Source organism: Podarcis bocagei (genome assembly GCF_964188305.1).
Source record: "Podarcis bocagei genome assembly, chromosome: 1".
Classification (NCBI taxonomy): Eukaryota; Metazoa; Chordata; class Lepidosauria; order Squamata; family Lacertidae; genus Podarcis; species Podarcis bocagei.
In genome coordinates, this window is record NC_138125.1 from 33,973,053 (window position 1) to 33,986,064 (window position 13,012).

A 13,012-nucleotide genomic window follows, 5' to 3' on the forward strand; every position below is an offset into this window, starting at 1 on the left:
AGGAAAGAATGGACAACCAGCAGGATGCTGTGTCCCAGCAGAAAATAGCAAGGAGGAATAGAGATTTAATAAGAAATGAAATAGTCACCAGAACCCATGCAGAATTCTATCAGCCTCACATATTTTCCCTATAGCTTTCAAAAATAGTTCCCTTCAAAACCGCAGAAATACAAGAGCATATCTTTAACCTTATATTTTTTGGCTTTCATTTGGATTTTTCCAAGTAGAACAAACATGGCACAATCAGGTTGGTTTTCGGAGGCTGCAAGTGCACACACAATGGCCTTGTTGTGATTCTGACAAAATGACTGAACAAGTGCTTCTTGAACAAGCGAACATTCAAGGGGTCCTGTAAAATATTGAAGGACAACTTCATTCTGGGCCAACCTATTTATTATTGTGCATTTCAATGTATAAATACAGATATCATAAGAGACAGGCAAGCTTCATAGCCAATGTTAATATAAATGTTCAGAATGCCAAAGACTCGTATTAAACTTCTGTTAAAGCACTCGGCATTCAGAGAATACCAGAGTGATGTACAGAAACCAAATATAAAGCATAATACAGCAGTGGTTCCCAATTAGCTTATTACTAGTTCTGCATGCTCAACGAGACTTTGAGCTTATATTTCTTAGACAGCCATCATACCATTTTATGCCAACAGGGCTTTGCAGCTACTTAATTTTCAATTTTTATTTAGCTAGCCACCTTAACAATTATCTGTATTTTTGTCGTTTTAATGGTGCATTCATTGTGTTTTAACATTGTGCACCGTCCTGATATTTTGTGATATGGTGGTATAAAACTACTTTTATTTTTAAAAATGTCAGACCATTTTGAACTTGAGGGGACTCCCCCCCCCCCAACCAAAAAAACACAACTGTGATAGGGTATGAGGGTTTGCTGTTCAAGAAAAGTTCCAGGTGCCCCTGGGCATGCTTCAAGTAATCCTTTGGACCTGGGCCATAGCTTCACAGTGCACAGAAAGGTAAAACATAGACAGACAGTACCTTGACCCATTTCTGCAACTTGGTGTATGCAGAAACTTGCAAGATCATAATTCTGCATCTCTAGTAGATACTGTCCTCTGTAAATGAAGTATTTTAACATACATTAATTGCTTGGAATTTCTATGGAACTATTTATTTGTTTTCAAATAGCAACAGAATAACAACAAAGATTTAAATATTTGAGTAAATAAAATTACAGAATATTATCAACTCTTCATTGGCTATACATTCAGCAACCTTTTTTAAAAAAAATATTTATACTTTTCAGATATATACAGTTCATTTCGACATTTTAAAACTTGACTTCCTTCCCCCTTTTTGTGCGGTTCCTTAAATTTATTTTTACTATCTTCTGCATATGCAAATTAACTTAACGTGCTCATTTATTTATCTTCTTTACATATATATTCTTATATAGCTTCAGGTTATTACAATAATCCTGCCAGTGTTTTTATCTGTTTACAATTTACATGTAAATATTCAATAAACCATTTCCATTCTTTTATAAAAAGTTTTATATATTGAGTTCTTATTCTTCCAATAAGTTTTGCCATTTCTGCATATTCCATAAGTTTTTGTATCCATTCTTCCTTTGCTGGGACTTCTTTTTCCCATTTTTGGGCAAGTAACATTCTTGCCACTGTAGTCGCGTACAAAAATAAATTTCTATACAATTTAGGTAGTTCTATCCCTATGAATCCCAGAAGAAAGGCTTCTGGGTTTTTCCACAAACATTATTTTAAACATCCTTTTCATTTCATTATATATCATTTCCCAGTAAGCCTTAACCTTACTACAAGACCACCACATATTAAAAAAGAACACCATTCAGCAACCTTTGCATCATCCCTAATAAAATACCTAAAATATATCTACTAGGAATAAAATGTGCTAATTCACAATATTTATACCCACTCTCTATCTTTATTGACCCTCAGGGCAAGTTACATAAATAAAATAAATATTAAAATATCCAAAAGAAGCAAATAAAGGACAAATCAATGGACCAAATATATGTAACATAACAGCCTGGAAAAATAGCTCTTGAGCTGATACTAGAAGTAAAATATTCCATCAGATTCTGACAATCCCACTAATTTGTTTTTAATTTAGGCAAATTTCATTTAGTCAAATAACGCCCTAAGAAATTCTATTTATTTATTTATTCAGTTATGCACTGAAGAATCTCAACTATTAAGCCCACTTTAATTAGAGTAGCATTCTTGATGAAAGAATAATATTCATCCAGCACTAAAAGACCTAAAAACTAAATTTAAAAGGATACAAACTACTTTGGTAGACCACACATCTGAAATCATAGTGAGGACCTATGAAGCAGCTGAGTTGTATGCTGCCTTCAAATATGAGTCAATGAAGCCTGAACTTCAGGGCTAATGGAGGGAAGTTGAGTTCAGTCCTCCATCTCCTTCAGAGCTGAAGCCATTGCAGAAGGTTCTCTTGGGCTGACAGAATGGAATGCAGTGCTCCAGCTTCCATGATGACTTCACAGTCAAAGCAAGGAATTTACAAGGACCAAGTCCTAGCCCAAGGATAGCCAATGTGGTGTCCTCAAAATGTTGCAGGCCTACAACTCCATGCTGGCTAGGGTTCATAGGGGTTGGGCTCCAACAGCATCTGGAGGGCAACACAGTGGCTACCAGGCCAGTTAAGGGTTAGCACCTGCACTCTGCTACCAATGTTATTTCTTAGCAACATGAAGGCAGCACAGTATATATGTGCAACCCTCAACCCACATCAGTGTAATTTATGTGATTCTTCAACAAAGGTTGATATTCACCTAGTATACCAAGCCACCACTAGTAACCTTTAGTGTCCCTAAACAGACACCAAGAGTCAAACTAGACATGGCATTAATGTATAAATGCATTTATACATGTATGAATACACATTTATTCATTCATTCATTCATTTATACATACATACATACATACATACATACATGGTATCCCAACCACAGTCCTGGTAATGACCCAAACTAGTTCACTCAAGGAAGGAAACAGCAAGTTTGGGAGGTAATTCTTCCCAGAGTGTGTTGTTGGGGGAAATGATTAAGAATACTCCCTCAAAACTGTTTTTTTAAGTTTAAAAAAGAAACATTAAATGTACTAGCATATTTAACATCACGTCAAAGGCTTACATGATACATACAGTGATAATACAGGTGGACAATAAAAGTAGGAAAGAAAGAAACAAAATGAGAAAAGGAGCTGATAACAATCTTACCTTGTTAAGCATAAGTGGGGTGAGTTGGGCTGGAGATGAATGGCTCTGTTTATATCTTTAATTGCACTCTTTAGATCATGAACCTGTTATTTTAAAACAGACAAACATCCATTATTCTTTGTCTCAGGATACCACCATCTCATTCAATGTGTTCTCCTATACAAGGACCACCTCCTCCTTTTTAAAACATTTTTAATCCATATCTTTTAACAGTAAATAAACTTCAATTGATTGTTAAGAAACTTCCACAGCTTTCATTTCTGCCTTGACCAGAAGGAAGGGCCATAATCCATCATACCGTCCCTGCTAGCCGAAGGAAATCCTTTTATGTAAATAATAGGGCATGTCCAGATTTCCAAATCCAAATTTCTCCAGTTTTTTAGTACCTTGGTAAAACTGGCCAACATTTACTAACATACAGAATTCATTCAGAAATTATGGACCTATACATTAATTTGGGATCATCTGAAGAGGACAGTTATATTTTTTAAAAAAGCTTCTCCTGTGATACTAGGAGTTAGACTCCAAACTTTTTGTCCAGAGGAGAAGGGGTTCTCCCCTTTGTGTCCCCCCCAATATATGTATATATATATATGGGGATTTTTTAAAAAAAAATTAAGTGGGAAGTTTTAACTAGCGCATGTATCAAGGGAAAAACAAAGCCAGAATGTTCAACACTGTATACGCTAAATACTCTTCATTAGTTTTTAGAACTAAATTAAGCCTTCAGAGAGATGGTTCTGACTAAGAAAACACCAGGACCTCTGTTGTTTGCACTGAGAAAGTCTTTGCATTTCTTGCACATTGTCCCAGCATTGTTTTATATGCAAGCCTTAAAGCAGCTAGTTACCTATTGAGCACCTATCACACAAATTCTACAGCATAGGTAAAGAATAGATAGATACCCTTTGATGTGCCTGGGCTCTGCACATGTATGGTCTAATATCTAATGGATCCAGCTGAATGGCTTGAGTGAACTGTCGAATAGATTCAAAATAACGGTCCATATATAACATCAAAATCAGTCCAATATTTATGTAAGCTACGGAAAGGCTCCTGAAAATAGAGGCAGAATGCTATGAGCGTTACGTTTTTCAACATGTTTGTACATTATGCTACATTGAATTTCATATTATTTGTTGAATTAAAGCCAGTCTGCTTTCCAGTAAGAAAAACATGTTTCCATCCTAGACCTGTAGACGCTACATATCAAAAGCAAGAGTAATGTTTTGAGTTCCCTCCTGCTATCTCCATGCTGCTTCTTATAGTGAGGGCAGAAGCACAGCAGAGTGTCAAGGAGAGGAATACACATTTCTTTTCCACAGCATGGCATGGCATCACACAACCTGCTTTGTAGGCAACCTGGGCACTATGAGCATAATTTACCTCAGCACAACAGAACTTCTGCTTTCTGGCCGTCCACAAAGTGGGATTTATCAGTGACCTACACTGACGTGTTAGCTAAACAATTAATTAAACAATTAATGACAATAATGTGCCATTCTGATACAGATGCCACATTAGCATCAGAATCTATATTAGATTCATTCCCAAGCTCTCCTAGTTATGTTTCCTTGGGGAAGGTGGGGAGCAAGGAATACAAGATATCAGCAGTGTAGCTTCTTGGGTAATACAGCCAAGCAACAGAAGTCTACCTGGTCTGAGTTCGGTAGTTTGATGGTTAATACCTTCCCCCTTCAGCAAAATGCTTCCATTATCCCTTAAGGTGGTGATAGTGGAGCAGTTGTTTTTTAAAACATTAACTGGATCTGACTAATTTGGGAAGCAGGTGGTGGTGTGCATTACTCTATAGCCAAACAATATAAAAGTTAGGACCTGTATAGAGTCTATTTTGCTTATGATGGCCCTCTCCGTAGGTCAGGGACTGGCATTTCTGCACCTCCATATGCAGGGCACTGGTTCGTATGTCATGCCAAGCTAAAACATGGTTTACTGCAAATGCAGAAATACACAGGCTCTAAAAAATTTAAATGGCCCCCAGAGGGTTAGCTTTGGGTCAGTGTGGCCCATGACCTGAAAAACATTAGCTGGTTTTAATGTGTTTTTGTCAATTGATTTTATTTGATCAGCAGGCTTAAATGCCATAATAATAATAATAATAATAATAATAATAATAATAATAATAATAATAATACAGCAAGCAAATATATAAATAAATAAATGGAGCATACCTGTCCAAGGAGAGTGCACTTTCAAAATCACAGATTGCCAGTAACCACTGTTTCAGTTCTGAATACAAGATCCCACGGTGAAGAAAAGCAGCAAGATTCTCAAACTTGTGATTGAGAAGAACTGGGGAGGGATGGGAAAACCAGGTATATATAGTTGTTTCTATATGCCCTTCATGAAATATAGCCTTTAAAATAATTATATATTATCTCAGTGTGCACTAGGACCTTCATCCTTTAGTTAATTCCTTCTGGTATGCTCTTCACTGCTCTGGCACAAATCACACCCTCCTTGTAGAACTGAAAGGCTTGTTTTAAAATACCACCGAATGTGCATGACTGCACCTCTATGATTGCTTCAAGAGATTTAATGACCTTGAAATATCTATGGGAGCTTGTGAAAAAGTTGTATGGCTGTATCAGATCACAAAACAACTCTTGCAACCCCTTCCCAAAGAAATGGAGGTGTTCATTGTGAATAGGAGCAAACTTTTTTCCAAGGAGAGAAAATACTCTAATAATGGAGGGATAGGAGAAAGGGGTTCCGATCATACAGGAGGGGAGCAGGACAATGGAAACATTGAAAAAATTGCCCAAACAAATGCGAGAGCCAGTCATTGGCTACAGCCTACTTCCTGGGCTAAATATTATTATTTATTAAATTTGTATACCACCCTTTGTCCAAAGATGCCAGGATGGTTCACAACAGAAAAATAAAGTAGATACCGAATACATCATAAAACAAAAACAAACCAATAACCCCTCACCTACAAAAACATTTAAAAAGCCACAGAATGTTAATCAGTTGAAGAGAAACGTTTTTGCCTGGCGCCTAAAGATATGAAATGAAGGCGCCAGGTAAGCCTCCCTGGGGAGAGCATGCCACAAGCACCGCAGAAAGGGCCTGTTCTAATGTTGCCACCCTTCAGACCGCTTGTGGAAGAGACATGTGAAGAAGCGCCTCAGATGAGGATTGCAGGGTCCATGTCAGTTCATTTTATGTATCTATATATAGATACACATAAAAATATAGGTACAGTGGTACCTTGGTTCTCAAACGCCTTGGTACTCAAACAACTTGGAACCCAAACCCTGCAAATGCGGAAGTAAGTGTTCCGGTTTACAAACTTTTTTTGGAAGCCGAATGTGCTCCTTTCTGAGTGCCACACTGCTGTTTTGAGTGTTACACTGAGGTCTGTCTGTTTTTGCTATTTATTTTGCGTTTTTGTGGCTTTTTCTTTTGTTTTTGTTTTTGTGACTATGTGGAACCCAGTTCAGCTACTTACTGATTGATTGTGTGACTGCAGTACATTGTTTATTACTTTCATTTTATGGATCAATAGATAGTAAAATTCATGTTAAAGTGCTGTTTTAGGGGTTGTTTTTAAAAGTCTGGAACGGATTAATCCATTTTGCATTACTTTCTATGGGAAAGCGCGCCTTGGTTTGGGAATGCTTTGGTTTTGGAATGGACTTCCAGAACGAATTAAGTTTGAGAACCAAGGTACCACTCACTGTATACATATACATATACATATACATATACATATACATATACATATACATATGCTGGAAGGACTTTCCAGTGTTTAAAGGAAACATCCTCAACATATAGATGTAAGATTTGTAAATACTTTTAATTCTATTAATGTTTAATTTAAAAAAATAAAATTCTATGTTTTTAGCAAGTCTTATTTTTAGCTGTAAGCCACCTTGAGTCCCATTAGGGAGAAAGGCAGGAGATATAGATATTTGATATACTTAAAAAGAAAAATGTATAAATTCACACTTTGAACTTAAAAAACAACAACACCCTGCATCTATCATAAAAACAGTGTATACTATACCAGAAACACTCAAGTCCTGCAGGGCTTGTTTTGGATCCAGCGTTCGCAAAAGACAACCTCTGTGGTAGTATGCAATCCAATCATTAGGATTCAAGTGAATTGCAACAGCGAAATCTTCAGCTGCATTTTTATACTGCTCTAGTTTAATATATATTCTCCCTCGATAGGTTCTAGAAATCAAACCAATATTTTCCTCATCATAGTAGATTTACAATATTCTGCATTTATATAAATTCTGTCTGAATGCAAAACTTGTTGTCCCAATGTGATTTAAACAAGTCAAGGCTGTGATCCTAAGTATGCTTACATGGAAGCAAGTTCCATTCATAACAGTGGGAATTGCCTTAAAGTAACTGTGCTTAGAATTGAAATGCAAGAGGCGAGGAAAGATAATGGGCAGCTTAAAAAACATAAACAGTATATTGATCAGGATCTCAAAACAAAAGGTGTATTGTGTTAACAATGCTATATAAATTAACATATTCCATAGACTACCATCCTGAACCTTACAAACATTCTGATGCAAAAAAAGAGTTAAATGAAGGTTCAAGAGGCATATATACCAATAGCAGAGATGGCTCTGCACAACACAATTGACCCACCACCACAGACAGATTTCATAAGACATTGGCACTCCTTGTCTCATCAGATCCAGTCTCAGCCTCTCTCTCTCTTCAACAGATAGACACAAGTAACACAATCACTCATCACTCTTATATATTTATACCCAGAAAGTAGGGCAAAGATACTTTCACTCAATGTACAAGAGCTCACAGGCAGACACTGAATAAAGGGTATAATCATTTTCTCAGACACTGTTATAAGGGATTTAGAAGTTAACTATAATTGCTTAAATTTATATATAATTTGCAGTTACCTTGCCTCTGCAATGCTTGGGTCCTGTTTAATCACATTTGTAAAATCATTAATAGCTATATTCCATATAGTTTTATTAAAGTAATGTATTCCATGCTTCATAAGTGCATCAGTTCTTTTGGGATTATAGAAAAGGCACTAGATTGAAATAAAATACATGCAATTGTTACCCTTGCTTTTGTATTCATAACGTCACACCAAGACAATCATTCAATCAACACAAGCATGTCTTCTTGCCAGATGAAATTACCGGTATCTTCCCTCTCATCTTTCTGTGTGCTCTTCTAGGCATTCTCCTGACCCCCCCCAAGAGCTGATTTGGGTGGGCAGGGGAGATGAGGAAAGTCCCATTGCGCTGGCTGCTGCTAGTGCATCTATTTAGTTGAATGGAGTCCAGTGTACTGACTTTGCCCTGCCAAAGCTAGGTTGCTTAACCCTTTCCTTCCCTGCCACTGATCCAATCAAAAAATATTCCACCACAATGTCCAACTTGGGGAGGAAAGGTTACCCCTTTTTTCTTTCTCAGAGAGAGATAAGGCACTGAGAGCAATGTTAAGTGGATAAACAGCAAGTGATTAAATCATACTAAATCATACTCAGAATGGGAGCTGTGTCTATAATGTCACACCCATTACCCTAAATTGATTTGTCAAGACTAATTTAAGCCCATTGATTTCAGTGCATCTACTCTGAGCATGACTACTGTAAGTCAGACAGTCCCATGAAGAGAAAGAACAAAGCAGCCCATCCTGCCAAACTTGTTTGCTTCCAAAGGGTTGTGCTCCTTGCTACTAGATTTACTGCCAAATAATGTACAATAAGTGACTTCTGGAGGGATGGCGTTTTTGGTGCTGGCACACTGGTTATGGATTGCTTTCCCAACAGACTTGGTACTTTTCATTTTTCACAGTCTTTTCAATTCGTATTTTGTCAATTGTGATTTATCTCTTTTTTATTATTGGATTGTGTCTAATAAAGTTCTACTCAGAGTAGTTCAACTGAAATTAATGCACCTAAATTAGCCATGCCCATTCATATCAATGAGTTTACTCGAAGCAGAACATCAGACACAAGCCTTAGTCTTATAAATTGCATTGCTCACTCCACACAAGTACATCCCATCAGTACAAGGATTTACACTTGTACAACAGAACTTCTCTCTCTCTCTGCTCACTTGCGTCCTCCCCTAACCTGTGCCAGAAAGTTGGGGGAACACCTATGACAGATTTAGGGTAACATGGCAGGAAGAGTATGGGGAAGTCCCATTGTGCAAATGCAAATCCTTGCACTGATGGGATGCATTAGTTGGAAATTGCCCAATATTGATTGGTGGGTGGTATACCAAAGTAACTAAACCAATAACTAGGCAAACTCAACTTTTACTCTTGCCCAGTAGAAGCTTTTATTGTTTTTTCTTTGAATAGTAGGCCCTCATGTCATATCACAACTTTGGCTTCAATAGTGTTGTGTGACCACCATTTTAAGAACCTTTGCGAAGAATCCTTTGCGAGCACAGAAGTAATTGTACAAGTTTTTGATTCTGGCCCAAATATATTGTAAAACTATATATAGCAATACTTACTTTAGCATAATCTTCTATCGCCAGTATTATATCACCATCCTCTTCATAGGCCTCAGCTCTTTTGTAATATATTTCATCATCTGTAGGTCTGCATTTCAGGGCAAGACTGTAGTTGATAATTGCTAATGAATTATCTCCCTGATTTTTGTATATTTCAGCTCTTGACAGATATGCATCTGCATAATCAAAATACTTTAAAATTAGTCTCTTTCAGATGCCCAATATCATTGATATGCATGTTTAATTTTTTTTAACTAAAATTAATTGCAACTGTAATAAAAATTTGTAAACAAAATCGTGTGATTCAAATCTGCAAATGTATTGGAAGTAATTTTCCAACCTTTGTCTAGACCTATTGATATTTGGCAGAAGTGTTGCATAATAATAAAACTTCTGTACATACTGATTTGATATCGGGGACACATAATCAGGAGCTTCTCAGAACAAAATTGTACATCATGGGGTTTCAAAGTTACTTGCCTGCATTGTTTTTGTTGCACTTAATTATAAAATTCAGGTCTCCTAGCGCTGGAAGCATTTTGTTCTGGTAAATGAAAATTAAATGTCTATGCCAATAGGCATTAACCAGCATTGGTTCTAAACTTATTGCCTGTGAAAGTAATGAGATAAATTGGTTATTAGTTATGTAGCTAAAAATTCCAGTGTATCATAAGGCACATCTTAAGTTACACCTCTGGGAACATCACTTGGGATCTAAGGAAAAACAACATTGTGAGATCTAAGTTTTAGGCGCTATACAATCTGGTTCCAGGACCAGGTGGAGCTAGCTTCTGGGTCAAAAGCAGATATATCATCTAAAAAGGGCAAGGGCTGAGTTCCAACCAGGAAACAAGAACCAGAGGGACCAGACGCTGGTACATTATCAAAAGAACACAAGTCAAGTCGCAGGACAACTGAAATATACTCAGAGTCGCAAAGTGATTTCATGCTCTTTATTCAGCTCATAGTGGTGAGGAGGAATGAATGAAAGTCCCCTCACAGTATCTGCTTTATATACATTATTTACACAATGGGCTGCACATGATTGGCTAATTCCAGAATTCTACTGTAAGCCAATCAGGTTGTGGATTCACTTCTATCTGGAGCAGGATTGGGTGGTTCCTGCCAACCAATCATACTGCTGCATTGTTCTAGGACCAATCAGACTGCTGCATTCTGAATCCTATTGTTCTAGGACTAATCAGACTGCTGCAATTTGGATCCTATTGTTCTAGGACCAATCAGACTGCTTCAGTTTGGATCCTATTCAACTCAGTACATAACACCCCTCCCCTCTAAGTTCCACTCCTGCCCGGGAGGTCGCATTCATAGTCCTCAAGGTATGCCGGTGGCCTACGTGTGCGTTGCGGCCTGGGGTGTTCCCTGGTCCGGGCTCCAGGTTCTGGCTTATGTTCCAAGGATGCTGGCTGTGATGGGGCTGTTTGGTCTGGAGCAACCGGCTCACTCAGGCGTGGTTCTGGTTCCGGTGTCCTTTCGGCCTCATGGGTCCTCTCTGTATTTACTGATTCTGCCTCTCCTGCTGGCCCCTCCTGCTCTATGGGCCTCACTGCCCCGCTGTTCCCTTGGGACTCCTCTGACCCGTCCTCCTCCTGGGTTTCTCCCAGGAATCGTCGCCGTATCTGGTCGCAGTGGCGACGCCAGCATTGCCCTCCATCCGTTAGCACCTCGTACGACACTGAGCCAGTGACCCTGGTGACTGTGGCGGGTACCCATGCTGGGCCTGCCCCAAAATTCTTTGCGTACACTGGGTCCTGGGCCTCGAAGGTCCGGGGGTTCCTGCCTTCCCCCACCACTACCTCATCCTGAGCTCTATCGGGGTGAAGGCGGTCCAATCTGATTGCAAGGCGCCGACCCATTAGTAGTTCAGCGGGGCTCCGGCCAGTCGTTGAGCTGGGGGTGCTGTGCTGTGCTAGGAGGAATGTGGCAAGGCGGTACTCCCAGTCCCCTTGCATCATGCGGCGGAGGGTGTCCTTGGTGGTCCGCACCATGCGTTCTGCTTGGCCATTGGTGGCAGGGTGGAATGGTGCCGAACGGATGTGGCGGATGGCGTTCTGCGCTGTGAAGGTTTGGAATTCTCCTGACGTAAATGCAGTCCCGTTGTCTGAGACGAGAGTGTCAGGGAGCCCATGGGTTGCAAACAGCCTGCGTAGTACCCGGATGGCTGCGGACGTGGAAGTGGACGGTACCAGTGCGACTTCCAGCCATTTGGTGTAGGAGTCCACCACTATGAAGAATGTTTTCCCCTGAAAGGGGCCAGCGAAATCCACATGCAGGCGTGACCATGGTGCTCGGGCGGACTCCCAGGACTGGACTGGGGCCCTTGGGGGATCTGGGCGGGATTCTTGGCAGGCCTGGCAGTGTTTGACCCAGGCCTCTATCTCTCCATCGATCCCCGGCCACCACACATAACTCCTGGCAAGGGCCTTCATTCTTACTACCCCTGGATGTGTCTCGTGTAGGGCTGTGAGGACCCTTTTGCGGAGGGGCTGGGGAACAACGACTCTGCTTCCCCATAACAGGCACCCCTTGTGGGCCGACAGTTCATGTTTGCGGGTTGTGTAGCCGGCGAATTCTGGCCCGGGGCTGTTGCTGGGCCATCCCCTCCACACCCAGTCCAGGACCCGGGAGATGACCCTATCTTTCTTGGAATGGTGTGCAACTTCTTGTGCCTGAATGGGGCGGTCAGGAAGCAGCTCCAGGCTCATAACCTCTTGTGCAGGTGCTGGGTCGGGGCCTGTTTCCGGTAGTGGTAGCCTGCTGAGGGCGTCCGCATGGCCCATCGCCTTCCCAGGTCGGTGAATCAGTGCATACTGGTAGCTGGCAAGGAAAATTGACCACCTGAGGACGCGAGGAGACAGCACTTGGGGGGTCTGCTTTTCGGGAGCAAACAAGCCAAGCAACGGCTTGTGGTCAGTCACCACGGTGAAGGGCCGCTCGTACAAGAAATCATGGAATTTTTTTACTCCCTTCACGATTGCCAGACCCTCCTTGTCGATTTGCGAGTAGTTACGCTCGGTTGCGTTGAGTGTCTGGGAAAAGTACGCCACCGGTACCTCTCTTCCATCCGGGAGTTGGTGCCCCAGGACAGCGCCAATGCCATAGGGTGAGGCGTCGCATGCTAGCACCACCGGCAGCCTCTCGTTGAAGTGTGCCAAGACAGAGTTTGAGACAAGCAAGTCCTTGACTGCCTGGAATGCGGCCTCCTGGCGCTGGCCCCACACCCAAGGGGCCCGCTTGTCC

General features: G+C 40.5%; 1 protein-coding gene across 2 annotated transcripts in view; it reads right to left on the bottom strand.

Moving 5' to 3' along the window:
• Positions 1-13,012, bottom strand: part of TTC6 (tetratricopeptide repeat domain 6) — a 78,821-nt gene that overhangs the window by 19,622 nt on the left and 46,187 nt on the right. For both annotated transcript variants that reach the window (XR_014011492.1, XM_081207610.1), the window contains exons 16-24: positions 10,232-10,361; positions 9,752-9,927; positions 8,171-8,307; positions 7,294-7,463; positions 5,450-5,570; positions 4,163-4,313; positions 3,258-3,340; positions 1,014-1,090; positions 189-349 (exon numbers count right to left, since the gene is read on the bottom strand). Coding sequence is in view for 1 of the 2 variants with exons in the window: in XM_081207610.1 (XP_081063736.1) it covers positions 189-349; positions 1,014-1,090; positions 3,258-3,340; positions 4,163-4,313; positions 5,450-5,570; positions 7,294-7,463; positions 8,171-8,307; positions 9,752-9,927; positions 10,232-10,361 (1,206 nt within the window). In the remaining variant the exon portion in view is untranslated. The remainder of the gene's footprint in view (positions 1-188; positions 350-1,013; positions 1,091-3,257; positions 3,341-4,162; positions 4,314-5,449; positions 5,571-7,293; positions 7,464-8,170; positions 8,308-9,751; positions 9,928-10,231; positions 10,362-13,012) is intronic.